Here is a 27,806-nt window from a genome sequence, read left to right as displayed (position 1 = left end):
TGGTGTTTGTACCTGGGCATGACTTCTGGGTCATGAAGCGTGCACACTCCCAGATGTACTGGAGGTGGAAGTATTGATGATGAGAGTGGACTGTAGGGGTAACGAGGGATGGATGACATCAGGAGTGAAGGCAAGTTGCCAGAGAACTTGGAGAGATCATTAGCCAAGGGGCAGAGAAGCCAAATTGTAGAGACTGGATGGAATAAAGTGCTTTCTGTCTATGGGATAGATCATATAAGGGACGTTGGAGGACAAAGACTGGAGGGGGTTGACTTAGAGAATTTAATTGCTGGTGTAACCTTGGTCAATGGGGGCCTCTCTGTGCTGCCTGATTTGGGGAAGTGGGGGCTTAACCCTAGAGGAAGTCAGCTTCTCAACATGGACCTGTCGCCATGTCTGGCTTTGCAGAATCTCCATGCCTAGGAAGAAGCCACTGCTATCAGGCTGGCGATGGTGGCAGCAGCTCATTAGTGTGGCAGCTTTGAGTAGAGAGTGATGGACTGAGGGCAGCAGAGACCCAGGCTATTCCTATACCTGCCTGCGCAGTTGTCAGACACCATCGAAGTGAGGGCCTATGCCTGGGGGGACACCAGGGGTCCTTGTGACTCTTACTGGGCGCACCAGCCAGGATGCTCACTCTAGTGGCTCTCTCAAGCCCTCAGGCTGCCCAGAATGACCAACCGAGGGGTGAGAGGGAAGTCCTCTGCAGCCCTCTCTGTGAATGGGCCTTTGCCTACTTGTTCTCAGTGTCCTGAACTAGGAAATGACGCCACCCTTTTCATCCCCCATCTTTTCCAGAATGGCAGCAAAGACAACTCTCTGGACATGCTGGGCACAGATATCTGGGCAGCCAACACCTTTGATTCCTTCAGGTAAGCTCCCCTTCCTCTTGCCTGTGGCGTATGCCCCTGGCTGGAATGCCAGCTTCTTGTCCTTATAGAAGCCCCATGGGGTCTTTGGAAGTTGAGTAAACGTTGAGCGTTCACTGATCAAGAAGTAGAGAGAAACAAAGAGGGGGTGAAGTAGAAAGGATGAGACCGCTGAGGAAGGAAGTCAGAGAGAGAGAGAATGGAGATCAAAGGAAGGCAAAGGAGGGGAAAGGAGAAATCCAAGGGAAAGAGAGAAAGAGAAGGAAAGGGAGGCTGAGAGAGGGTTGAGGGGGAAGAGAAGAAAGATGCTAATAGTTCAACCACAGGGAAGAGGGAGAGAAGACAGAGGGGTGGACTGGTGGTTGGAAGAGCAAAGGAAAATGGCATATAGCAGACGATGGAGGCTATGGCTGCAGAGAGGTCCGGAGGAGGGAAGGGCTTTCAGTAGTTCAGACTCTGGAAGGTTCCTGATAGACCAAGTTGGAAGAACAGGTATTGGCCAGGACTACCTCAGTATGTGGGGACGGTGCCCTTGAAAGGTTTGCTAATGGGTACATACCATATGTTCATTCCTCTGGGGAGGGATGGCTTCGGACTGTGGATGGTAGTTACCCTTTAGCTCCACTCTGCCACTGGCTTGGAGCTGGCCAACACTGGGCATGCTTCAGGCCTATCCCTGGCTCAGACTCCAGTTTGCACAGAATGGAAGCACCATGGTCTCCTGGGACTGGGGCTGATGGCACCTGGCCTCCTGGCACTTGCCTTATCTCCTCAGATCCACCTTGCCGCCATTTTGAGCTTCTGTCAGAAGCTTCTGGTTTTGGCCTCCTTTCTCTCCAGCCTTCCTCACATGTAGGTGTAAGAGAAAACTCTGGAGTGTTTTAGAGGGACCGCTCGCTGTAGGATAGGCCGCAGACTGACACTTGTGTTTTACCGGCACACATTATGGCATAGCGAGGTTGAAGAGAGGTGAGGGCTTGGCATGCAGCCTTCTGCCCCCTTCTGCCTCTGTGAGCAGAGCTGACACCACAGGCTCCATTCTGAGTGAGGGGTCTCTGTCAACCCTGCCCTTGGCTGGTGGATGCCCTCCCCATCCTGCCCACCTCTTTGTGAGGACACTCCCTGCCAGGCTTGTGCCTACTTGTCTGGTGCCCATCAGTAACTGGGCTGGTCGCCCCCTTACCTCCCTTCCTTACCTTTTCTCATCCTCCAGTGGTGCCACCTGGGACCTGCAGCCCGAAAAGCTAGACTTCACCCAGTTCCACCGGAAGCTGAGACATACGCCCAAGCAGCCCCTGCCGCATATTGACCGGGAAGGGTAAGCGGTGACCAGGGGCTCTTACACAGGGGTGGGAGGGGTTGCAGCCATCTGGAGGTCGACAGGGGCCTTTCCCTGGGTGGGCAGACAGACATCTCTGCTGCACTGGGGACACACAGGTGGCTGATGTCCAGAGAGGCTCTCTGCCTAGAACCGCAGACTCACTGGCCTCTCTCCACCCTTCTCTGTCCAGCCTCCTCCACCCGCACCACCCACTCCTCTTCCTGACCACCGCGGCTCTGCTTGTCAGCAATCGAGTGCAGCGGGTCGCAGTTTTGATCGGGGCCACTGGGAGACTTGTTAAAACAGCCAGAACATCCTGAACTCTGATTCGGGAGGTCTGGGGTGGGCCCCGAGAATGGGCATTCCTAACAAGTTCCCAGGGGATGCTGGTCCCGCTGGACCAGGGACCCCCACTTTGAGAACCACTCTGGTGTCCCATCCTCTGCTTTTCTCATGTATCACTGTTGCTTCTTCTCTTAATGATACGTCCAGGCCCACGCTCACCTCAGGACAGCAATGTGACTGACCCAGGGGAATAAGACAGATGGGGTTTTTTTGTTTTTTTTTTTGCCCTTTCTTTTTTAAAAAAATAATTGTTATTCATTTAGAATTCCCGTAACAACGCATTCACCATTTTAAAGTGTCCAGTTATATTTCATTTCGTATTTTCATAATATGGGGTAACTACCACCTCCTTGTAGTTTCAGAACATTTTCAACACCCCAGAATAGAATCAAATCCGCTAAGCAGTTACACCCCAGCCCTCTCTTACACCTGGTGACCACCAGTGTGCTTTCTGTTTCTGTGAATTTACCTCTTCTAGAAGTTTCTAGAAATGGGATCATACGAGGTCTTTGCACTCTGGCTTCTTTCCCTCAGCATAATTTTTTGAGGTTCATCCACATTATGTAGCATCTATCAGCCCTTTGTTCCTTTTCGTGGCTGCGTAATATTCCATCCCGTGGTTCTGTCCCTGTTTGTCCATTCATCTGCTAATGGGGATTTGGGTTCTCTCCATGCTCTGGCTATTGTGAATGATTCAGTCATGAACTTTCATGTCCAAGTACTTGTTTCAGTCCCTGTTTTCAGTTTTTTGGGGTATGGGCCTGGGGATGAAATTGCTGAGTCACGTGGTCCAATTCTGACACCAGTTCTGTCGTGTGGTGTGGTTTTTTCCCCAACACCACCAAGCAGTTTTCTGATACCAGCTGAGTGTCCACGATTTGGCTCAATTCTAACCCAGTCTACCTGGAAACACCATCAGACCCCACAGGCTTAGGTTGAGAGCTCAGTCCTACATACTGTCCCTTTCCCCCATTGCAGATGCCAGTCCAAAGGCCAGGCTGTCACCTGTGCTTCAGATCTCTGACTCTAGGTTGGGGGTCCAGCGACCCCCTCCCTGGTTTCTATGGATTTGCTGGGGCGTGGGGGCATGGGAGTTGGGAAAACACTGTACTCACTAGATGACTGGTTGATATGAAGGCATATAACTCAGGAACAGCCAGATGGAAGAAATGCATAGGAGAGGGATGGGGAAAGCTGCCAAGCTTCATGCCCTGTCCAGAGTGCCAGTCTCCCAGAATCCCTGCGTGAGCTCCTCCCCGAAGCCCTCCAAAGCCTCTCCTTTGGGGCTTTTTGGGGGACTTCATTACACAGTCATGACTGATCAAATCACTGGCCATTCGCCATTGATTACACCTCCAGCCCCTCTCCCCTCCCTGGAAGTCAGAGTTAGGACTGGAAATCACAAAGTTAGGTCCCCTGTCAAACAGGCCCCTCCCTTAGGTTCCCTAAGTGTTTTCGAGGGAGCCGTCACATTAACATAACAAAAGACACCATTATCTCTGTCTTGGCTTAAGGAATTCCAAGGATTTTAGGAGCTCTGTACCAGGACTGGGGAAGAAGACCAAATAGATCTTCTATAATTACAATACCACACATAGTAATTCCTTGTTTTAAGTTTGTGAGGAACTGCCAAACGATTTTCCACTGAGGCTGTATATTTTCCCACCAGCAATACTCAGGGCTTCTGATTTTTCCACATCTTTGCCAACACTGGTTGTTCTCTCTCTTTTTTTTTTTTTATTATGCTGATGACTTTTACTTTTCCTTCCAATCCCTTCCTGTCCACTCCTGGCTCCTGTCACTGCAGATCTGAACATAACTGAGATTATTGGTTATGTTAAACGTAACTGCCTCTCACCTGCTCCCCACCCCACCCTAGCAGGCACCCCTTCTCTGACCACTCTGGTCTCACCAGGGTCATGAGCAACAGCCTGGGGAGGGAGATGCTTTTGTCCCTATTCCAGATATGAGAGAAACGTAGCTCAGAGAGGCAGACTAACTTGCCCAAGTAGACAAGCCATGATTTAAGGCCTTCTGATGCCATCCAGTGCCCAGGTCACCACACCAGAGTATCTGCGAAGCAGCTTAAGCCCCTTAAAATTCCATGCAAACTCATGTGCTTGTGGAAATTTTTCTGGGGAGAGACCCATCACTTGCCTGTACTCTCCCAGGGGACCCCAGGCTCTCACAACGGCTCCTTTTTCCATTGTCCCCCCGTGTGGGTTCCATAAGAACTTCCTAGAGCATTTTTGCTTGGGTAGAGAGTAGAGGTGGCCTTCAGCATGGAGGTGCCCTATTAGAATGGGATAGAGCAGAGGTGAGACCCAGGGCCCCAGGTTCAAGGGGTCGGGGACCCTGAGTCTAACGTCCAGTGGCCACCTTGTGGCAGGAACTGTGTCGCCCTTAGAGGCCAGCCATACTGGGGACGGATGCCACATGCCCAGCCACTGCAGCATCCCTCAGAAGCAGGGCACCAAGGTTGGTTGCCAAGGCTTCCTGCAGACCATGTTTCCATGGAGGGACAGAAATCAGAGAAGGCTGTTGCCTTGGAAACCCTGTTGGCAGCGGTGACTCAGCTGGTCTGTGGCAACCTTCTGCCCTCCAAACCTGCAGTCCCTCCGGGGAGTTCCGAACCCCAGAGAGGATGGGTCTAAGGGGACAGCAGCCCTACCTTGCACAGGGTCCCCTTCTGCCCCCAGGGGCCGCTGAGGTGAGGATGAAAGACCACCCCTGTGCTGAGCCAAGCTGGTGTCTAGCGTGTGCTTGGAGCCTGGGGCAGCTGGGAGTCCAGAGGTGGGGGGTGGCACACATGACCTGGGGGAGAGGGTGTCAGCCATTGCAGTCAGCCAATGGTCCCCAACTTCCTCCCTCCCACTGCCACGCTGTGTATGAAATACAGAGGCAAGCCATCAGTACCTCCACCGGCCAGCCTATAGTGAGAAGGTTAGCCGGATGTTTCCAGACCTCTTTCCATCTCCCTGTCTGCTTGCAGCCCAGGGCATCAGGAGGCTGCAGTCGGGGTGACGTGCCCCTCACACCTTCCTTACACCCCTCCCACCCCAGATCCACCTCCCAGAACCGAGCTGTCCCTCAGACCCCAGTCCTCTTAGCACCATCTTGCCCCCTTACCCACCCCCATCCGCCACACTCCGCTGACAGGAACGCGGACATCCCATACTTGGGCTTCGCTCCAGGCCACTGCCTTGTCGCCCTCTGCCCAGGACATTCTCCCGCGTTCTCTGCTTGGTCAGCTCAGGACCTGCCTCCCTCCCTCTGCCCCAGACCATTCTGGATGCCTCTGGACGGTCTGGGCAGCATTCCTCGTGGTTCTCGTACTGCCCTCTGTTGCCCTGAGAGGCCCAGTCTGTGCACTCTTTACACTGGGGCCCAACCCGAGCCGGAGCCCACACAGAAACACTTGTTGAACGAGGGGCGTAGATCATGTCCTCCTACCCTCTTCCACCCAAGCCTTTCTGGGATATGCCCCCACTGGGCTCCCCTGTCTGTAAGGCTTTCAAGATGCTTATCACATGCTGCCCCCTACTGGTGATGGGGCTCACTGCCCTGTCAGATGAGTTGAGTGTGTGTTTCCCAAGAGCTGTGAGTTGTGGAGGGCAGGAACTACAGCAGATTTCTTTTCCATGACTCCAAGGGAAGTTGACAGGGCCAGAAAAACAGACACTCGGTAAATATTGAACAAATACATGCTCTGAAATTTGAGAGTTGCATTAATTCTGCAGCTGGAAAATTCTGTGGCTATCACACCAGACAGCCCTCACAGTGCCTGGGTCCCTAATAATAACAATGAGAACAGTGGTCACTAATCCGTCCTGGGCACCGTTCCAAGTGTTCGCCTCACGTCATTTAAAACTCACCCAACCTATGGAGGCGGGAGCATTATTACCCTCACTTCGACAGATTGCGGGAACTAGGAGGCACGGAGAAGTGAGTAACTTGCATGGGCTGAGGTCAGCTCCAGAGTCTAGGCTCTTAATCAGTCTCCGTGCTGGCGCTCTTCCCACCGCAGCAGCCAAGACAGTGGCAGTGAAATAGTAGCAAAACAGTAATAGTAGGAATAGTAGTAAGATAGTTGTAAATCATATTAGTACTAGGAGTAGTAGCCCTAGTGGGAATAATGTATTTGCCGTATTTATCTTATTAGAATTTGATGTAATTATTGCCCGTAGTTACCATAATAATATGCATACCATTGAATATGGTATATAAATACAGATGTGTGTATATGGGGGTGTACGGGTGTGCACGTACGTGAGTACCAGGCATGATTCTAAGTGCTTAGATACATGAACTGATTTAATCCTCCTGCCACTACTCTTGATCCCCAGAACCTCCGGAGAGGTTAAGTGAGTCACATAGGATCACCCAGTTAGTAAGGGATGCAGCTGGGGTTCCAGCCTGGCAGTCCGGTCCCAGAGTCTTTCAATCGCAGGAGATGTGGGTGATGGGTAGCAAACTGAGGCCAGTGTCTGCGGCCTGATGGTAGGGCTGCCTGCAGGGGGCATGAAGACAAAGCATCAGCATCTGAGAGCGCTTGCTGGATTGGCCCAGAGGCAGGCCGAGGAAGGAGAAATCCCTGTTGCAGGCCTGTGTGACCTCAAGAAAGTTGCTGTCTTTCTGTTCATTCGTTGTCCCTCTGGTATAATGGGGGAGATGATGGGCTTTGCAGGAGCTGTGACAGGTTTGGGGGTATTCGTCAGCAAGGAACTTAGCATCTTTGCCTGGAAGGATCAAAGGGAGCTCTGGGACCTCTGTTAACCTCTCCGTTGGATGTCACATTAGTGCTCCCTGCCCCTGGACTCATCCCAGCACTCCCACCTGTACAGCGTCCTTCATTCTCGAGGCAGGGCCCATGTTGCCAGGCCTGGGGAAGGAGGGCATGCTTCTCCAGGGCTGTTTCCTCGGGATGGGACTGACCAGTCCTGCAGGCCTTTGGGAAGCAGGGCCAGGTGTCTGCTCTTTCTGCTTGCCGGGCCGGGATAGGATGCAGAAACCTGACAACTTTTCAGTGCCTTTCTGTCTTTTCTGGCCCAGGTGTGGAAAAGGGAAGCTAGAAGACGGGGATAGCATCAACCTGAACGACATCGAGAAGGTTCTCCCAGCCTGGCAGGTAGGTACAGGAGCAGAGTCTCCAACCCCTCCAGCCAGGTCCGGATCCTCAGTCTGGGCTGAGCCTACATGTTCTTTTGGCCCCTTGCTCCAGCAGGGTGGAACTGGGTGTCCCTGCAGCAGTAGGTGGGTAGGGGTGGGTGCCCGCCGATGGCCAGGCTGTCTCATGGTGATGCGTATGGCGGCACACTCTTGGCTGTGCTGTAGGCATCGGTGGCAGGCCTGAGAGCCCCCAGAGGTGAAATGGGGCCGTGCTCTGGCAACTCAGAGCACTTGGAAATTTTTTGTCCCTTGACCTGAAGTCTCTGCAGGCGAGGCGTCCTGCAGTGTGTTCTACTGGGACTGGTGGGACTGCTGGGATTTCCAGCATGGTCGGGGCATATTTTTAGGCTTTTGAAAAGTGGAGTTGTCCTGCCAGCCTCCAGGTGTCCTCTGTGCTTGCTGATATTATCATCGATTGGGCTCCTTTCCCTGAATTAAGCTAGGCTCTGGGACAAGAGGATCCACTCAGCAAAGAGCAGATCTGAGTTCTCTAGATGTTTCTGGTGCAGAAATAGTAGGAATCTACATCCGGGCATGGCACTGGAACCTGCCACAGCCGAGTGAGAACCAATCTCCAAGGTGACTGAACCCACCCCACCAGTGATCTGCCACCACACTCACCACATCCCGCTTTCCTTCCCACCTGAATCTCATGCCACTTCACCTTCGCCCATTCTCTCCCTGCTCCCTTTGTGCTTGTCCCATTTTGTGGGTTCAGTGTCCATGCCTCGGGCCCATTAATGGGAGACAATCAAATGCCCAGTCAAGGTCTCAGCAATCTGAAGAGGATGGGCCTTGAGCTGGTTTTTTCTTTGTTTCTTCTACTTGGCGTTTATTGTCTTTCTTAGATCTTAGATCTATTAACCAAATTTGGATAAACTTCAGCCACCATCTCCTCCCACTGCTGGGATTCCAATGATATGTCTGCTGTGTTTCTTCCTATTTTCCCATGGCTCCTCAAACTCTGCTAAATTTTTTTTAAGTCTTTCTTCTCAGTGTGCTTCGTTTTGAATAGTTCCCATTGCTGTGTCTTCAGGTTCATTAGTCTTTTTTTGCAAAGCCTAACCTAGCATTAATACTGTCTAGGATATTGTTCATTTCAGATATTGTGTTGTTCATGTCTAGAAGTTCCGTTTAGATCTTTTTTTCTCTGTCTTCCGTGTCTCTCTTCTTCATGCCCATGTTTTCCCCAATCTTCTTGAGCATAAGGAATATATTGATAATAACTGTTTTAAGGTTCTTCTCTACTGCTTCTGCCATCCATGTCATCTCAGTGTCTGTTTGTATTCATTGATTTTTCTCCTGGAAATATTTTTGTATGCGTCCTGGTGATTTTAGATTAGTTGCGGTATTAGGAATTTTACATTGTTGGGTACTGGATTTTTGTTAGTATTCATTTACGTATCTGGGGGATTGTTCTGGAACACAGTTAAGTTACTTCAGAAGAGCTTGATCTTTTCAAGGCTTGTTTTTAAAGCCTCATTAGGTGGAAGGCTTTTAGTCTACGATACCTCTTACTCCACTACTGAGTCAATACCCTTCTGAGATTGCTTCCCAATAGAAGTGTTTCAACCTCATCCACTGGGAACACAGAATGTTTCTAGCCCTGTGTGATCTCAGGGGATTTTTCTGTCCATTCCTTTTAGGAAGCCTTCTACTGGCTCTGGAAGTTTCCCCACACACATGAACAAATTAGTGCTCAGCCAGAGACCCGATGGTCTGCAGATTTCTGGATTTCTCTTCTCTGGTGCTCTGCCTTGCAAATTCTAGTTGCCTCAGACTCCCTGAATTTTGAACTCTGTCTGCATAACTCACTGAGACCACTTGGCTCTGTGTAGACTACTCCCCCTGTGTTGCAGTCTAGAAATTCTCTTCCAGGCACCAGACTGGAGCACAGATAGGACTCACCTTATTACAAAGGGAAATGTGTGACCTTCTGGTGGAGAAACCTGCCAGAGTCTAATTTGACCATATGACTGAGGTTAACATCATTAGTGATGGGATGGGTAGCCACCATGTGCTGTCTGGTGTGCTGCATGGGAAGCACCTACAGCATTTCTGAGGGGTCTCCTGCTAAGAAACTATGGCCCGAGTCTGATCATAAAGAAACAAATGTAAGGACCATTCCCTTGAACCACTTGTATATGAAAGACAGGAAAAGACCAAGGAATCTTCCAGGTCAGAGGGACCTAAAGAGGCAGACTGAAAGCCATGTGTGTTCTTTGCTGAGATCCTGGACCAGAAGACTTTATCGGACAGTTGGAGAATGTGAATGGGGATCTGGGGAAGGGGACAGTAGTGACGCCTGGGTGTTGGTGTCCTGACCTGAAGGGCTAGATGACAGCTCTATAGTGAAGTGTCCTTGTTCCTGAGAAATACACAGTAGAGGATTTGAGGTATATGGGGCTTCCTGTCTGCAGCTTGTCCTCAAATGTTTAGAGAAAGAAAAAATAATGGGTATGTAGATGCACAGATGAACTGAAGAGCAAATGGTGAGCTTTAACAGTCAGGGACTCTGAGTGAGGAGCATAGGGAAGTTCTTTGTATCGTCCTTATAACTTTCCTGTAAGTTTGGGAGAAAAAAAGAATCCATATCTTCAGCCATGGTGTGTAGGTCAATGGCATGGAGTATCCCAGTGCACGGAGCATCCTCCGAGCTGGATCTGTGTTCAGTTATCACTGCTAATATAAAGCTAGCTTTGGTGCAAAAGGCAAAAGGATAAAGTACTCAGAAATTACTATTTTATTGCTCCATTCCTAAATGCTTACAGCATTCGTGGTTGATAGAAAAAATTGTTTGAGAGACAGAGATCCAAGTGAGAATCCACATTCCCCTGCCCTAGGTGAGGTGTTCACCCTTTGGTGGCCTTTGAGCCAGAAGTGGGGGACATCCTGGCCAGGAAGGTAACTGGTATGACCTCTTTCTCCTATTTGGTGCCTGTCTCCTAGCTCCCTGGGGAGCAGAGCAGAGTAGAGGGGCTTTCATTTCTGTTTGAAGGGCAGGAAGAGCTGTGCCCCTGGCTGGGGGAGGCAGCAGAGCTCAGGAGGTAAGGGCTTAGTGTCTGGACCCCAGACATAGACTTTATGGCATCCTGGCCCTGCCACTGACTAAGCCAAGGAACTGGGCTAATTACTTATCCTTGCTGTGCCCCAGTTTCCGCCTATGTAAAATGAAGATAATGGCAGTCCCTACTTGAGAAGGGCGTTGGCGAAGATTGAGTACCGAGTTCATGTGGAGCATTGAGAACAATGCCTGGTGCTCCCTCCCACTGATGGTGGGCTCCCCTGGCCTGGTTCAGAGGTGGGAGAGGGAGCAGTTCCCTGTGTCCCACCCTGGGCACTTTTCCTAAGTGACCTCCCAGGCAGTGCAGAAAGATTTCACTAGAAGTCAGAATCAAGCTGCAGACTTCCACCCAGAAATGCTGTCACCTCCCCTCCCTCTACCTCAGTTTACTCATCGGTAGAATGACTCAGTTGGACTAGATCACAGGTCTGCAAACTGTGAAGCCCTTGGATTTTTCAGAGCTGCCTTGGGAGTCCTACTAGGAGTGGGGAGGCTGGAGAAGCAGTTTCAGCAGCCCCTACTTGGGCTCACCCAGAACTGCTCTGCTGGCATCTCTAAACCAGTCTACTGTGAATTGTTTCATTGGAGGAAATGGTTCTACTACTAATCCGATGGTGAGAATCATCAGGCCAGCGCATATTCCACATTTTCTCTCTTTCTTCCAGGGAACAATAAGTCCGCAAGCACTCCTGATTCTCTGGGGCCGTGTCTGACACTTACAGTCTTAGGGGCTTCTGGTTGTGGAGGTCTCCCCCACCCTCATCTCTATGCAGTGGGGGTCCACACAGCCATCCGGGCTTTGGTGCTCCTATGCACACATGCCACTATGAGTCAGCTTTGCCTCCAGAAAACTCGGAGCAGTTAGGTCCCTAAACCCATGGTACTGAACCTGGGCTGCACATGAGATCTGTCTGGGAAGCTTTTAAGTCTACAGCTTTCTGGTCTTACCCTAGACCCACTGCATGAATTATCTCCTGCTGCATAATAAATGGTTCAACATCTAACAGCTTAAAAAAAAAAAAAAAAACAGACATTTGCCATTCCACATACATTCATGGGGCCAGGAATCTGGGAACTGCTTGGCTGGGGGTTCTGGCTCAAGGGGTCTCTCCTGAAGCTGTCGTCAGGCTGATGGCCAAGGCTGCAGCCATCTGAAGGCTTGACTGGGGCCAAAGGGCCTCCTTCCATCATGGCCCCTCACCCACCTCCCTCGGTTCCACCTTGTTTGTTGGCTCAAGGCCTCATTTCCTTGCCCCGCGGGCCTCTTCCTAAACTGCCAAGTGTCCTCACAAACATGGCCGCAGTCTTCCTCCAAAGCAAGTGATCTGAGAGAGAGAGAGAGAGAGCATCCAACATGGAAGTCCCGATCTTTCGTACCGGAGTCTCAGAAGTGACATGCTCTCCCTCTGCCACATGCCGTATGTCAGTTGCAAACACACCAACCCTGGCCCAGTGCAGAAGGGACCACACAAAGGTGTGACTGTCAGCAGGCAGGGGTCACTGGGGCCGGTGACCACACCCACTGACTCATACCCAGGAATGTATATTTTTTAAAGCATCACAGGGCATTCTGCCATTTTATCAAAATTACCAGTACGAGTCGAACTCCTAGAGTTATAGCTGGCATCACTCATGACACCTCTTCTCGGGCGTTTGTACTTCATATGGACACTGTTAGGGCAAGGCTGACAGGCTTCCTGATCCCCAAACCCAGCTGTGGCAGTGGCATTTGAGGCCCTAGAACTTGATTTCTCCAAGTTCTCCTAGCATTCTTCAGAGCCCCCCACAGGTAGGGTTGGCTGGCTGAGTCGTCCAGCTTTGGGTCCTCAGAGTCAGCTAGCCTGGCTATTGGCCTTTGGGTCGGGACAGATCTTAACCGGATGAAAGTGTCCCATGTAATGTAGGATATTCCGTGTTCCTGGCCTCAGCAGCTGAAATCTGGTCACTGGGGAGGGGTGAGCAGCCGTGGTGACCGCCAGAAGGATTTCCAAATACACCAAAGAGACACTGTGCACCCAGCTGAAGACTGCTGAAGGGGAGAGAAAGCACACCCATAGCCTGGGGGACCCCCAGCCCTCCCATAGAGTCCTGGGCCCAAGCAGAAATGAATGGGCTTCAACAAAAGTCCGAGTTTGAGGAGTAGAAAGACACCTACACTAGTTAACCACAGTTAGTTAACCTCCTCTGCTGGTTAGTGGTTAATTTCAGGAGTTAACCGCATCTGAAGTTTCTCTTTCCTGGTCTCGGTTACCTGAGGTCAGCTGAGCTGCAGGAGCAGATGTCAGTGACAGCCTAACCCGACGTCACAGGGCCGCGCCCTCCACCTCACTGCCTCTCCTCACGCAGGCCTGTTACCACCTCACACAGTCACGGGAAGGGGTGAGTACGGTACAGTGAGATTTTGAGAGAGAGACCACATCCCTATAACTTTAATTACAGTATAATTGTTCTATCTTATTGTTGTTGATCTCTTACTGTGCCTGATTTATAAATTAAACTTAATCATAGTCTGTATGTCCAGGAAAATACAGTGTGTGTGTGTGTGTGTGTACATGGTTCAGTACTGTCTGAGGTTTTAAGGCTTTAAAAGGCATCCACTGAGGTCTTGGAATGTTCCCAGGTCCCAGTCCTCGTGGGTGAGGTCTGGGCCCTCTCCCTGCAGACTTCGCCTGCCTCCTCCATGCTGCTACAGAAGCTGTTCTCTGGGACTTGAATGAATGGCTAAGTAGGGAGCATTGACTCCAGTGACCCGCAGACTTAACGACTATTCGAAGGAGCTCTGGCTTATCTCTCACTGGGAGTCGCACATGGGGTACACGTCACAGGGAGTGGTCCTAGGTAGCAGTGCCCCAGTCAGGTCAGATGCTGTCACCTGGGTACCTGACCAAACTCCCCTCCAGTCAAAGCTGAGGACCCCTATCCCCGACAGCCCTGCCTGGTTGTATTTCCACAGAGGGATCCCCGGGGACCCCTATCGCTGGGACTGCTGGGGCCAAGTCCCTGGAAGCACCCAAGAACGTGGGAACAGGGCAGATAGGTGCCCTGTCTTCTGGGTATAGTTCTTCACCCACAAAAGGTGTTTAGGTGGCTAATAAGGGCTGATGCCGGTGGTGTTGACTGTCCCTGAGGTCTGCCTGCCTGTCGTGGTAACTGAGGGCCTGGGTAATAGCCAGCAGCAACATCTTAGCATCTGCGAATACTCAGCCGCCTCCAGTGAGCTTGGGCGAGCACTGTTCCCCCACACTGCTGACAGGGGGGAGGGCAGCTGGAGGCTCTGAGTGCGGTGACACAGACTTAGGGGTTCATCAGTCATGGTTCCAGGCAGTGAAGCCACAGAACGGGGCCGAAGCTGAGGCCCATACAGTTGGACCTAGAATGGAATCCCAGGGGTCCCGCCTGCACTTTGGGCATCTCTGTTGGGAGCTGTGTGAAGGTGGACTGGGGTTAGCCAGCCCACCACGTCCCAGTGATGTGGTCCACATGGGGGACACTGGCTGCACTGTGATCTGCTCCCGCTAGAGGGCACCAGCGCGCCACTCTGGAGGGAGGCTCCTTAGGCAGGCATTTGCCTCACAAGTCCCTTATCCCCAGTAGCCAAAGATATCCTGGCCTCCCTACTGGTGCTCAGTGTGCCAAAAAAAAAAAAAAAAAAAAAAAAAAAAAAAAAAGGCTCAGGCCCTTGCCGGCCAGAACAAGGGACAGGATGAGGTGGGAACAGAGGTGGTCACATAGAGGTTTTAGGGACATATCTATCTGACCTAAATGTGCCCCACTGTGCAAAGGCCCGACATCCCTCCAGCAGTCCTCCCCCCACCGCCCCGGGGAAGGCACACCCCTTAAGCCTCTATCAGCCGCATAGACGAGGAGGGTGCCTTCCCATGGAGGGAGGGCTGCAGGCAACATTCCCCACACCAGACTTGACCTGGGCCTGCAGGGGAGGTGCCCACTGGCGTGGGGTCTGGGGGCCTGGGGCCTCAGGAGCCTTGGCTTCTGCCCTTAAAAAGAACAGGCACTATGTGAGGCCAAAGATGGAGTGCCATAATCCAGACCAAGCTAAATTTGGCTAAGTTCATGTGAAGCCAAGGGAATAGACTCTGAAGAAGTCAGATTCCTGCCCAGACACCACCCCAAGGCTCCTTCCCCTGAGAGGGGGTCACTCGCTGAGCAGCTTCTCGCCCATGTCCCCTCAGGCTCTGGAGTGCAGGGGACCACACAGCCTCAGGGCCCTGTAGAGAGGCTGCCTCCCTGTTCCCCACGCGGCCCCAGATGCTACTATGTCTTGTACAAAACCCGAGCTGAGAAACCTTGTTCTTGAATTATCCTGCGTCTTGCCCAAGGCTTTCTATAAGGACGTATTTTGATCATTTTTCTTGAATTCTGTCAGACAAACGTGAGGTCCGCTGCCTTTTGTCTGACAAGAGGAACTTCATAACCCAACTGATTTCCCTTTTTGCCTTCCTGTGAGGAAATTTTGAAACTGAATTCTGTGCCTGCCTGCAGTTAATTATGAGCTCCCTGTGACCTGGTCGGGTCCCTCACTTTGATCCTCTGGTGACTGACCTAGTTTGGTTGTAGATACTGTATAATCCCACTGTCTTGTGGGTGAATAACGAGGGTCACTACGTTACGCGGGTTTTCGGGCCTCATGCGTGCTCCTAAGGTTCTCTCCACTGAGGGGCCCAGCAGAGCCAGGGAAGGTGGAGTGGGAGTTCACACCTCATGAGAGTGTACATGGCCATCTCTTCACACAGGACCCACAGAGGGGACAGACCAGCTAAAGCAGGGGACAGTGAGGCCTGGAGTTAAGCACCCCATCCCCCTGCTTGGCCCGGAATAAAGACAGGATGACCATCTCTCCCACCCCACCTCTCTGAGGGGCAAATGAGCTTTGAGAATGAAAATCACTGCTCTCCTGAATGATGACCGGCCCCCTCCTCCCACCTGTTCCAGGTGGAAGAAAAATAGTGGCCTGTGCACGAGCTGCCTTGTTCCTCCAGCAGGTGGCGCTGTTGCCATTCAGAAACAGGGTTGGTGGACCTGGGCCGCCCCATGGGATTGAAGTTGTCCTAGCCCAGTTCCCAGCTGTCCAGATGGGAAGGAGTGACTTTATTGTTCCCTAGAGCTATGCTAGCTCTAAGACTTCTGGAAACTTCTAGGATATGCTCATTCACAGGCATCAGGAATATTGAAATAACCCAAGATGCCAAGGAACAGTCATATGAAAATCAAGCCCCACCTGGAACGCCCAGGCCTATCATCTTCTCCAAGCACTATTTCATGTCCCCTCTTGGTCTCACGGGAGGTACGGTCTGGCGTCATTCACTCCGCCCACCGGTACTGATTGAGCACCTTTCCGGGGAGAGGCACTGTCTCAACCATGATGGACTGAGTTAGAGTGCCGGGGCTGGCTTCCTTTCCCACGGTCGGGGACATGGGGTTCTCCCACTGTTCCTTCAGAGACCACGCAACGACTGTCCCGCGCCCATAGGAACACTGCAAACCCTTGCCAAGTGCTTTCCACGTTTCAGGAGCTGTGACCACGCTTCCTCTTTCTTATCTTGCTTATCCTTGCGTGGTCCCTGGGGAGCAGGTTGTCTCTGGTCAGATGTCACCTTCTCAGTAGGCCTTTTGAACACCTCGCCCCCCCCGACTTTATTCTTCTTCATCCCATTCATCATGCATTTGCTTTATTTATTTCATGGTCTTCGTGCTCCCACTGGAATGTAAGCTACACACACGGGCACATACGGGTGCTCATGAAATACTCGGCCAATGACTGAATGAGTCCTGAATGAGGGACTCACTCCCAGTACCCTAGTCCCGAGCCTTGGCCTCCTTCACAGGGGCTTGAGCACTGTCTGAGCTAGGGTCTGCATACCATCCTTTCCGAGTTCATGGAACAGCTCTGTAGGGTAGAGGTATTACTGTTGTTGCCATGAGAGCTATTAACGTGAATGAGAGAATTGAGATCAAATACTTTGCCCCAGGTCACATGGCTGATAGATGGGGAGTGGAAATTGGAATTCAGGCAGCCCAACTCCGCTGAAACCCCTTTGTAAGGAATGTCGGAGAGGAGGAGGAGTTGCTGGAAAACCATTTTCTGTATTCTAGGTGACCATAGTCACGTATGGCAAGTTAAGGGTGAATGTCATTTCCTTAATAAGCAAGAACAAGAAAATGGATATATATTTTTTTTCCTTTCTTGCTGAAGGCACTAAAAATGGAAAGAGAGAGAGGAGCCCCACAGACACTTTTAAAAGAGGAAGAGACATGGTTTTTACTTTTTTTTTAAGTCAGTTTCTAATGCCCTCCCCCACAGTCCCTGCTGACCCAAGATCGTGCATCAGCTATCAAAGAGGAATGCTTACCTAGGACACCCCCCTCCCTCTGCCTCTCTGGCCGCCTCCCCCCACTCCCCCCAGTGCTTCCTCCCTCAGGACAAAAATAAGTGCCCCGTACAATAAAGGAGGATACCAGGAGTTCTTCATTCCATGGTTTCCTGTCCGAGGCCGCCAGGTAGCAAGGCCCATTGGGAATGGGGCAACGTGCTCTGTGAGGCAAGCCTATTTTTATTTTTGTTGTTTGTAAGTCTTTTTTACAAGAAGTCACCACTTTGGGGGTGAAGACTTTTGTTGGTGACAGCTAGGCAAGTTCCTAGGGAGCAGACTACGGCCAAGTCTGGAGTGGGTTCCCATGAAGTCTCAAGTTGCTGGGACAACAGGTAGCAAGTGCTTTCTGGCTCTAGGGGGCCCAAGAGACTACCATCTCCCTGCCCCAACCACTTTGATGATCCAGAACATGGCTAGGGTCTTCGATAGGGATGGCAAACTGGCCACAGACCAAGTCCAGCCCTCCAGCCTGTTTCTGCAAATAAAGTTTTGTTGGCACATAGTCTGCCCAGCTGTTTGCTCACTGTGGCTATGCTTGTGCTACAAGGCAGAGCTGAGTAGTTACAGTGGAAGCCTACAGCCTGCAAAGCCCACTTAAAAAAATTTTTTTTTAAGTGTTAAAAAAAAAAAATGACCGAAATCCTGAGGTTCATTCAACTTCTGTTGTCCGAGAACCCTTCAGTTTGACTCACAGATCATTGTCAAGTTCACCCAAAATCATTCTCTTCCAGCTTCCATTTCTCCAGCTATAAAATGGGATCATGGGACATCTGGGTGGCTCATTGGGTTAAGTCTCTGCCTTTGGCGAGGTCATGATGTCAGGGTCCTGGGATGAAACTCCACATCGGGTTCTCTATTCAGTGGGAAGTCTTCTTCCTCCTTTCTCTCTGCCTGTCTCTCTGCCTACTTGTGATCTCTCTCTCTATCAAATAAATAAATAAAATCTTTTAAAAAATTTAAAATAAAATGGGATCATACACCTGTTTGACTGACATTGCAAAGCTATCCTAAGGGTCAAAATACAAACCAAGTTACATAATGACAGCTCTTTATAAACCGAAAAACTGGTCTACGTACATGAAATGGCCTTACTAAGTAGCATAGTGATAACTAGAAGCAGGGACAGAACCGTTGAGCTTAACAGGCAAGAAATGAGCTTGGGAAGCATCCCATGGGGCCCTTCTATGATTTGGGGAGCACAGGGGTACAGATTGTGTTGACTTTCCCCAGCTCCTTCCAAGACTGAGCTCTCGGAGAACAACCATCAGCCTATGTAGGACTCGGGCCAAGTAGAGAGCAGAGCCTCACCAGCTGCGCCCACCCCAATCCTTACACCTGCTCTGTCCTTACTATCCCGCTGGCCCAGATCTCCCCCTCTTTCATGGCCCCATTCACACTTTCCCTCCTTCTTGGAACTGTCCTCATAAAGCAGACCCCCCCCCCCCCAGGCCTCACAGAGTTCCTGGACGCTTGATTCTAAGCCAGTTGTGAGGTTCTCCTGTTGTTTCCCACCTTTCCTTGTGTTTGTGCTTCCTGGAGGAAGTGGACCTTGAACTGGATCATGGGGAGGTGGCTAGGGGGGTTCTCTAGAGAGGAAAGAAAAGGTCTGGGATTTGGAGCTCTGGAAGTAAGTGAGTAGTGGTTCAGAAGCAGTAGAGGCAGTGGACAATGGGGGTATCCAGCTGCCAGAAGGGACATTTTTATAAGTAGAGAGAGCCATTGGTGTGGGTCCTTGAGGCCTTGGGACTTGACCAAAAAGGGACTCAGTCTAATGTTCTTGTGCAACGAAATGCATGATGAAAGGAGGATTTAGGAAGTCAAGGGCCAGGGCCTAACCAATCCTTATGTCCTCTTCTTGGAACCCATAGGGAATTCCTAGGACCATACACATCTTCCCTCAGTGACCAGGAAATGAAGTTTTGTGACTTCATTAGAGACAGGCCAGCGTCCCTTAAAAACAGGACTTGCCCCCAATAGAGAGGTCATTTGGTCTATGCCCTGCTTTGGGCCAGACCATGTCCAGAGTCCTTGGCTGAGTGCCTACAGGCTTGATCCTTGAGATGGGAGGGAGCACCTGGGGGCAAGGGTGGCCAGCCCAAGCAAGGCCAGACTGAACGCTGCCTTCACTGAGGCCACGGCTGGGCCCAGGCCATCTCCCAAAGAACAAGAGCTGCCCTACCCAGCCCTGCTCTGGAATGACGTGGGCTTGGGATGAGGAGGCCAGCAAAGCTGTGAGGAGGCCCTAAGCTGACCTATGGGGGCCCTGGCTACCAGTGCCCAGAGAGTCCTACACACACACACCCCCACCCACTGATGATGCCACAGTCCTATAGGAGAGGCCCTGAGCATGAGACGAATGGTATCACCTGCAGCCCAACTGACCATCCTAGGGCTGGCCTTACCCCCCATCCCCCACCACCCAGCCATCTTGGTGATGGCCTGCTGACTTGAACCCATCCTTGTTAGACCAGGCTGCATTCTGGTCCAGCACCTTTCCTCCTCTGTCCTTGGCCTGTGCAAGGAGCAGCTGAGGCTAGAGGAAGAGGAAGGTGTTGCTAAGGGTGTGAAGCATCCATTATTCCTTTATTAGCCAGTGTGCCATTTCTGGTCGCGTTCCCCTTCCTGGCGGCGGTGAGCTTGGGGGCGGAGAAGCCCAGTTATTTTCGTTTACCCCAGCTTCTCACTGGGAGTAGTCAGAGGCTGCAGGCAGAGGGGGTGGGAGCGGACAGGGCTACGTGCTCTCCAGCAGGCCTTTGTGAATGGGCCCCGGCTCCCAGGCCACCCGACGGCAGGCGGCCCCCCCCAGGACGCGCTGACTCTCACTGGCTGGACGTCGTCATTTCTAGCATTGCAACGGCCAGGCAGGAGGAAGCTTTCTTCTGGCCCAAGAACAATACCAGGGTCAGCCCGGGGACCTCCCTCCTACACCCTCTTCCTTCCATTGTGAGCTGCAGCACAATCCCAGGCTCTGCATAGCCTGGGGGAGGGAGGACTTGCCCAGGAGAGATTAGCAATGTGATACCTCAAATCATCGGCCTCCCCTTCCCAGGCTGGGCCAGGGTTCTGGAGGCAGCAGATGGACAGACAGACCAAGCATGTTTGAATGGCTCTCAAATCCCTATGCTTGGCGAAGGGGCTGCTAGCAGGGTGAGGCCACTAGCTGGGGGTCCCAATCCCTCCCGCTGTCCCCACCGAATCACAGCATGTCCAGGCTGCAAAGGCCTACTTAGACCTTCTGCCCATCACCCCATTACACAGACAAGGAAAGTGAGACCCAGAAAGGTAAAGGTTTTACCCAACTTCTGATTGCCCTGCTGAAAAATTCTTCAGACTTCCCATTCTGCCCAGTATCTGCCAGCCTTCCAGGCTTCTCTCCTGTCACTCACCAACTTGGGCTTTAGCCATGTGACTAACTGATAGGCCCTTGATCTAATGGCACCGGTCCCTCTGCCTTAAATGTCCTTCCGGCTTCTTTTGCATGCCTACCTGCCTGCCATATCCCTGTTCTTCAAAAACTCTGCCTGAAGGTCATGTCCTCTGTGCACCCCTCCTGGACAAGCGTTTCCTTGCTGATTCACCTGGGCTTCTCCAGTGCTTAATATAGACCTAGAGAAGGGCTGCCCACCCCCATGTCATTGGTAAACCTGTGTGTCTCCCACATGTCCCCCTTACAACACACACTCCAGATCCCAAGGGCTGAAAACATCCCATTTGCCTTTGCAACATTTAGGACAGTGGTTCTCCAAGTGGGGTGCTCAGACTAGCAGCATTGATATCACCTGAGAACGTGCTAGAGACACAAATTCTTGGGGGTCCCTTCTTTTCCACTGAACCACAAACTCTGGGGGTAGGGCCCAGCGATCTGTATGTTCTCATCCTGACAGGTGATCCTGATGCCTGTTCCCAATTGAAAACCAGTGATTTACAACCTGCTTACAGGCAGCTGATTCTTAATTATGTCGTCTTTTCCTGCTCTTTTTTCTTTTTTTTTAATACCAAGATATGTTTGACGTATGAGTTTAAGTGTGAGTTTAAGATGTGTGACTTGATTTTAATACATTTATATCATGCGGTTCATCCCACATCTCTGGCATCAGAGTCACCACTTCTGGTGTGGGGAACAGGTGACGTCAGGTCTCCTCACAAGTTTAATATTTATAGTACAGATTTGTTGTCTGTCTTCGTGATTTCTTGATAGCTTCATGGGTAATTGACCTCACCCACCTCCTTCGATTCACTGCCAAAATCTTTGGGTTTTTTTTTTTGTTCCTTATCATTATTTTGCTCCGATGAAAGACCAAGAATCTTGCCCTCTTGGACAATCAAGGATATGGATTCACAGAGGGTTGAGTGATTCAAGGTAGAAACAGTGCTCCAGATTCCAGCACCTGGTCCTGTCACTGGCCATACCCCAGATGGGTGACCCTTTGGCCCCGACAGTGCCAGGTGAGCCCCTGCAGGTTGTTGGGGGGGGTCTCATTACCTTCCTGACTATGAAAGGTAGAAGCCTCAGAAGAGCCCCCAGGGACACTGCACACTTACACGGGGTCGAAGCCACCCCCTGGGGTGGAGATGTGGGGGCAACTTCTGTGTTCAGAGAGGAAAAGGAAGCCCTGGGCTAATCATTCTGTCCCTTCTCTTCGGATCCCGTTGCTGCATGGGGGGCTGATTCGCTGGCCCCGTGTGTGGGGTGGTGGCCGGTGTTGAAGGGAGTTTGTCCCTGAGCTCAGAGACTCTGCCGACAGCAGGCAGTGACCCTGACGCATTGTTGGTGGCAGGAGGAAGCTGACCTGGGGATAAAACAAGAAACACTAACTTCGGCCTATAAAGGGAGTAATCAAAAGTTGCTATTAAATAGACTATAAATAATAACAGTACTGTAATCGTGGGCCCAGCCAAACAGACTAGGGGGAGGCCAAACATTGAGATCGTGTCCAGAAAACAGCCCTGGTCTTTCCCTCTGAGGTTCAGTGCTCTGACTTTTGGAGCAGAGGGGCTGAGGATCTGGGTTTCCAGTGGAGGAGGAGGCCAGTTCCCTGACCCAGGGACAGGTGATCCTGTCCCACCTCGGAGCCTCCTCATACCATTTCCTGTGAAATAAGAGTGAAGCCTGTGCTACCCTCTGGGCCCAACCCTGTACGCCTCCTTACCCACGCGCTTTACCACTCCCTCTACATAATTTTATTTTCGTCTTCATGGTTTGAAGAACAAGTTGTGGACATGTTGTCACTTTACCCCTAAATACCTCCATGTGTTTTCCTAAACACAGGGACAAATCTCTTACATAATCAGAGTTTCAGGGTCAAAATCAGGAAGTCCACATTGATAGAATCCTATTACATAATCTGCAGACCTTGTTTCCATTTTGCCAGTCGTCCTGCTGATCGCTTAGCTAAAGAAAAGGTTGTTGGGTTGTGTTTTCGGATTTAGAGCTCAGGGGAAAGCCACACTTTGCTTTACGTTGTCGTGTCTCCTGAGGTTCCTCTATCTTTCTGTCTTTCATGGTCGTGACATTTTTTTGAAGAGGACAGACCAGTCATTTTGTAGAATGTCCCTCGAGTTGGGTTTGTCTGATGACTCCTAGGAAGTGAGTATGCACTTCCGGAAGGAACGCCACAGAAGAGGCAAGGTCCTCGGTGCAGGGTATCAGGAGGCCCAAGATGTTGATTTGATGACCGTGCCATGGACCACCAGGTGGGAACTTCTAGAAAGTTCCCCTTTACAATTAAGAACTGTCTTGCAGGGAGCTATTTGAGACGGTGTCAATATACTGTTTCTGATAACACTTCTGTCCACTCACTTTAGCATTCATTGATGATTCCTGCCTGAAATAGCTTCATGTTTGTGGGCCAATGGTGACTTTTCTAATTCCATCTATATATTTTAGTTGACTTTCTACTGTAAGGAAGATCATTCCTTTCTCTTATTTATTTACTCATTCATTCATGCATTTACTTACATGTCTTGACCTAATAGATTTTTACATGTCTAATGGTTATAATCTGTGACTATTGGATGTCTAATGGTTATGGATTTGACAAAGAGGAGCCCTTCAGATCACTTCTGTGTATTTCTGAAATGCCCTGAATGATCATTCTTTGCGTACTTCTTCACTTGCTGACACAATAAGTGGTTCTGGGTTTATTGGTGCTTTCCCAGCCTGGCCCTGGGAGCCATTACCCATGGGACCCAGTTCCTTCTTACTGGACAGTTTTTCGAAACTCAGATCCAAGTGCTAGGGGTACTCACTGCAGCTGAATCCCTGACTTTTGATCCATGTCTCTCCCATTTTCTGAGTCCCCAGATCAGAGCTTCTCTCAAAAATAAAATCTCTTGTCTGGAGGTAGGGATGAAAGGACATTGCATGGCTCTGTGGAGTGGGGAAAGACACTTGGGGAGTCCATATCCAGACTCTTCTCAGCACCTTGAACACCACCGCCCCCCCCCCCCCCGCCTTTCGTGGTCCCTAGTCCCTCCAAACACCTCCCCCGCCTTTCGTGGTCCCTGGTCCCTCTGAGCTCTGAGCTCCCTGGGGGTTTGGCACATCTCTCTTTCATGTTCCCTTCTGCGGAGTTACCCGCCACTCTGCTCACGTTCTGTCTTCCCTAATTGGTGGCAATCTCTTTCCTCATTCTCTGTGTTTTTGTAGGTTTACAGTTATTATTATTATTATTATTATTATTAATTAGAGAGGAAAATTTGAAATAAGTGCATGGAGTCCATTTACTATGTGAGGTGGAAGTCCATTTGGTTGGATTTAAGTCATCAGGGGAAGAGGGAGATCATTGAAGGGGACACTGAGCTACACATACTTGTCAGGAGCAGCAGTGGGAGAAGATGCTTGTGTCTGAGAGGAGAGGGATGAAGTGATCTGTCCTCTGAGTCTATGAGGAGAACAAGTATGTGGCAGAGGCCCTAGACACATAGTCGTTGGAATCAGAATATAAGGGGGGGGCAGCAGAATGTACCTGAATGTGAGTAAACAGATTCTTCCCTTTGCTGTTGTTCAAAGAACTATGAGAAGGACACACACACACACACACATACACACACACACACACACACACACACACACACACACACACACCCTGTGTGAGGTCCCTGAGAAAATCTGTTTGGATTCAGACCTTACAGAGAGGCTTACTCCCACCCGAGAGCCAGGAGCCATCAGGGCAGATGCTCCCCATGGAGGACCCAAGGATAAGTCTCTGCGGCCCAGCCATGTAGGACTCCAACAACACTCTGCCTCACTGTCCGTTACCCAGTGCGAAAGACGTTCCTCCAGCAAGTCTCCAGGGTCCTTGGGAGCAAGGCTCTTGCCTGGTACCTCACCTGGGCCAGGGTTGGGCACATGGTGGGGGCTCAGGAAGTCCCAGAACCATAGATAGTTGCTAAATGCCAGAGTGATGTGTGAGCCAGCTGTGCCAAGGAGGGGAGCAAGGCGGCCTCTTCCCCGGAAAAGCTGCAGGTCCTTTGCTCATTGCTGGGCTCTCTCCTTCCACAGCTGCCTGAGTGTCTCCCCTTTGGCATTACTAAGAAGCTTGACCCCCACCCACCCCCAGGGGCACACTGGCTCCCGGAAGCCCTCACATAAAGTACAAGCTGTCCCTGCCTCTTGCCAGTCTGCATGTCAACAATCCACGCATTCTGCGGTTCCTGAAAACCATTTTTGTAGAACTTCTGGTAGCTTGAGTCTCCTTACTTGGGGGTCCCTGCCCATTTCTGGAAGTGTTAAAATAAGCAAGCACGCCCTTAAGGGCAGGCAGGCTCGTTGTGCTGGCACGACTAGCATTGTACCCTCGTGATGGAGGACGGCGCCCCAAAGAGCCAACCCTAGCGGCCGGTGGGCCCTTCTGTGTGCTGTTCTCATCTCAGGAACCCTGAAGGGCAGGGACTCTGGGTACATCCTGTTTCCTGGAAGCCCTCCCTTTCTAGCTGGTCACTGGCAGGGATCCGTTCTGTGGACAGGTTGTCACCTCGGGCCCCCGGGAGCAGGGTAAAGCCGGGGCGTACTTGGAATGGGGCTGGTGGGGAGGGGGAGGGGCAGATATGAGCAGACCCAGGAGCAGGGGACACCGAGAATGAGTACCGAGATGCGCTGAGAGTACGCAAGCCGCTTGGCTGCCTCAGCCTGGTGCCTGGGGCAAGGAGCAGCCTGCGTGCATCCGTCGGGCAAGAGCTGAAAGCTGTCTCTGGGCGTCCAGCTTAGAGACCCAACTCCTCAATTTGAAGCCATAAGGAAAGCATTCTGAACACATCCTGCTCCCCAAAGAAACGAAGGTTCCCCCCCACCCGCCAGGAAAGGGCTGCGCCCAAGGGCATGCAGCCCCTCCAGCCACAGATCTGGGGCCGCAGATGCACAGGTCACTGCTCTTCCCCACACTTCCCGCAGTTTCATTAGAACGAATTCTCAGAAGTAGTCCTTGCAGAAGGCTCACAGGCTGTCTGTTTAATCATTCAGTCTGGAGTCTCACTAGGGATCTGATTCAATAGGTGTTTTTGAAACAGCCTCATCACCAAACTACATGTAAAATGTTCCATGGAAGGGAAATTTGAATTCCCAGCTGCAACGGGCTCTGCCTCTCCCACACCCAGAACCAGCCCAGCAAGGCCATCGGAGCGGCCACCAGCAGCACTGATCCCACACAGCGCTCCCGGAGGCCCGCAGCTCAGCCCTGCTGGGTCCAGGCCACGGAGAGACGGAGGGTTAGCCACAAGGATGCCACAAGAACCGGGCCTTTGTGAATACCACGCAGGAGAAGGATTTTCTGCCATGGCATCCGGACATCCCATGTCCATCCCCCCGTTGGTTCCTGTTCTAGATACTGAGCCGTGGGGTGGGCTTCTGAGTCCTTTTTTGGCCCTTAAAGAAGTGAAAGATGTTCTAGAACCTGGACCAGCCTGCCACTGGCCAGAATGGCCATTTGTGCAAATTAGAAGGAGAAGCTCCTTCCTCACACTGGACAGCCTCTGCCCAAAATTGTCAAAAACTATCCAGATCCACGGTGACTGAGGTGAGGACCATCTCCTGGAGTGGCACAGAGCCAGCGTTGGCCGCAGGTTGTTCCTCTTTGTAAGCAAACGTCACCAACGGGCTTGAGTTGAAAACCTAGGCCACTAGCTCATGTTCTAGAAGGCCGGGCTTTGAGTGTAGAGTATTTCCAGCTAAAGAGAATCCCCCTTAGAGGTTAATATCTCACAGCCTAGAAGGCTGAGTAACGCATTCTATTTCCTCAGGTGGAAGCAGCCACAAGGCCGTAGCAGGTTATGGGTTTCCAGGCCTGAGAGGAGCCTCAGTGTCACTGAGGGCAGCTCCTTTCCTTTTGCACCTGGGAACTCTGAGGCCCACACAGACATCCCTGCCCTGAGGATAGGCCCCTGCCTGTCCCTGGTATGGGGCTGAGGAGTTCTTCTAGTTGTGAGTTGGGTGTTGTGAGTCAGAGGTCCTCGTACCCGAGAGACCCCTGCAGTCCCGGAAGGGCTGGGTGCAGAGATAATGTGCAGAGAAGAAACGCTGCTGCCAGATGCGCCCACATTCTTCCAAGGCCTGAATGAGACACTAGTGCCTGACCTCCTTTACCTGCCGTGGTCGCCGACCAGGCACGCACACCGTATTGCTCTTACAGCAATGTCAGGGAGCCTCTGTAGTGCGTGCCAGTTGTGGGGGATTCTCATTGTAAGGACCCTCAGCAAAGTTGGCCATGAAAAGCAGGCATTCTGAAAGCAGATCCTTCCTAGTCCTCGCCCATACACCGTACCCAGCCCAGCCAGGGCCCAGCAGCCGGTCAGGGGTGCTCATGTGAGGAGCAGTTGTCCCTCTTCCAACTGTCCCAATGGGCCATGCGTGCTCATGTACACAAGCATGCACACACGCGCACGCACACACACACACGAACACACACACATTCTCTCAACATGTTAAAAATGTTGGAACAATTCAGCCTAGTTCTTGACCCATGACCTCTAGGGCAGCTCAGCGGCCTCTGGATCATTATTTGGCTTCAAAGAGTCCCCTCCAGGTCAAAGCAGAAACATTTGCTTGGCAAGAAAAGAGAAGATGTTCCTTTATGTGGCTTTTCCTGGCGGCAAGAAAAAGGGACATTGTTCCAGCAGGCTGGCGTGTGGTGTGGTCAAGGAAATGTCATCATACCCCCTCAGCAAGGTCTTCTCAGGACACCCCAAAGGGCAAGAGCACCAGCGGCTGGTCACGTGGCCCAGGCTGGTCACTCAGGTTGGCCGGCCGGCACAGGATGTCCACGCACAGGAAGACCTGATTGGTGGAAGACGGGCGGGCAGACAGACGGCGCCTGCAGGTGAGGACTGGGGAGGAACCTTCCCGGGTCTCTGGGGACCCCGGGCAGGGGGGACCTCTCCATCCCACAAGAAGAGAGATGCCCTAAAGACCTCGGGGTGATTCAGAGTCAGATGTCAGTGACCAAAAAGAACAACTTCTTTTGGTCCTGCCATTGGCATGGTGAGGAAACAGGAGCTTCCCTCCGCGAAGCTGAGAAGACCTTGTTTCAAGGTCTCTGGAATGAGTATCACGCACACCCCGCCCCCAATTCCTTGCTGCATGTTAGAGTTGGCTGGGAGCTCTTGAAAAATATCTGTGCCTGGACCCCACCCCACCGGCAGGTCAGGCCCCTATA

The 27,806-nt window shown here is 51.5% G+C and overlaps 1 protein-coding gene across 6 annotated transcripts in view; it reads left to right on the top strand.

Annotated features, from left to right (window-relative positions):
- The window catches only part of CTIF (cap binding complex dependent translation initiation factor), a 286,875-nt gene that overhangs the window by 106,395 nt on the left and 152,674 nt on the right, over window positions 1-27,806 (top strand). For all 6 annotated transcript variants that reach the window (XM_047696738.1, XM_047696737.1, XM_047696734.1 and 3 more), the window contains 3 exons: window positions 799-872; window positions 2,083-2,187; window positions 7,588-7,663. In XM_047696738.1, the coding sequence (XP_047552694.1) occupies window positions 799-872; window positions 2,083-2,187; window positions 7,588-7,663 (255 nt within the window). The remainder of the gene's footprint in view (window positions 1-798; window positions 873-2,082; window positions 2,188-7,587; window positions 7,664-27,806) is intronic.

This window comes from Lutra lutra, chromosome 12 (assembly GCF_902655055.1).
Source record: "Lutra lutra chromosome 12, mLutLut1.2, whole genome shotgun sequence".
NCBI classification, from domain to species: domain Eukaryota; kingdom Metazoa; phylum Chordata; class Mammalia; order Carnivora; family Mustelidae; genus Lutra; species Lutra lutra.
This window is presented reverse-complemented; position numbering and strand designations above follow the sequence as displayed.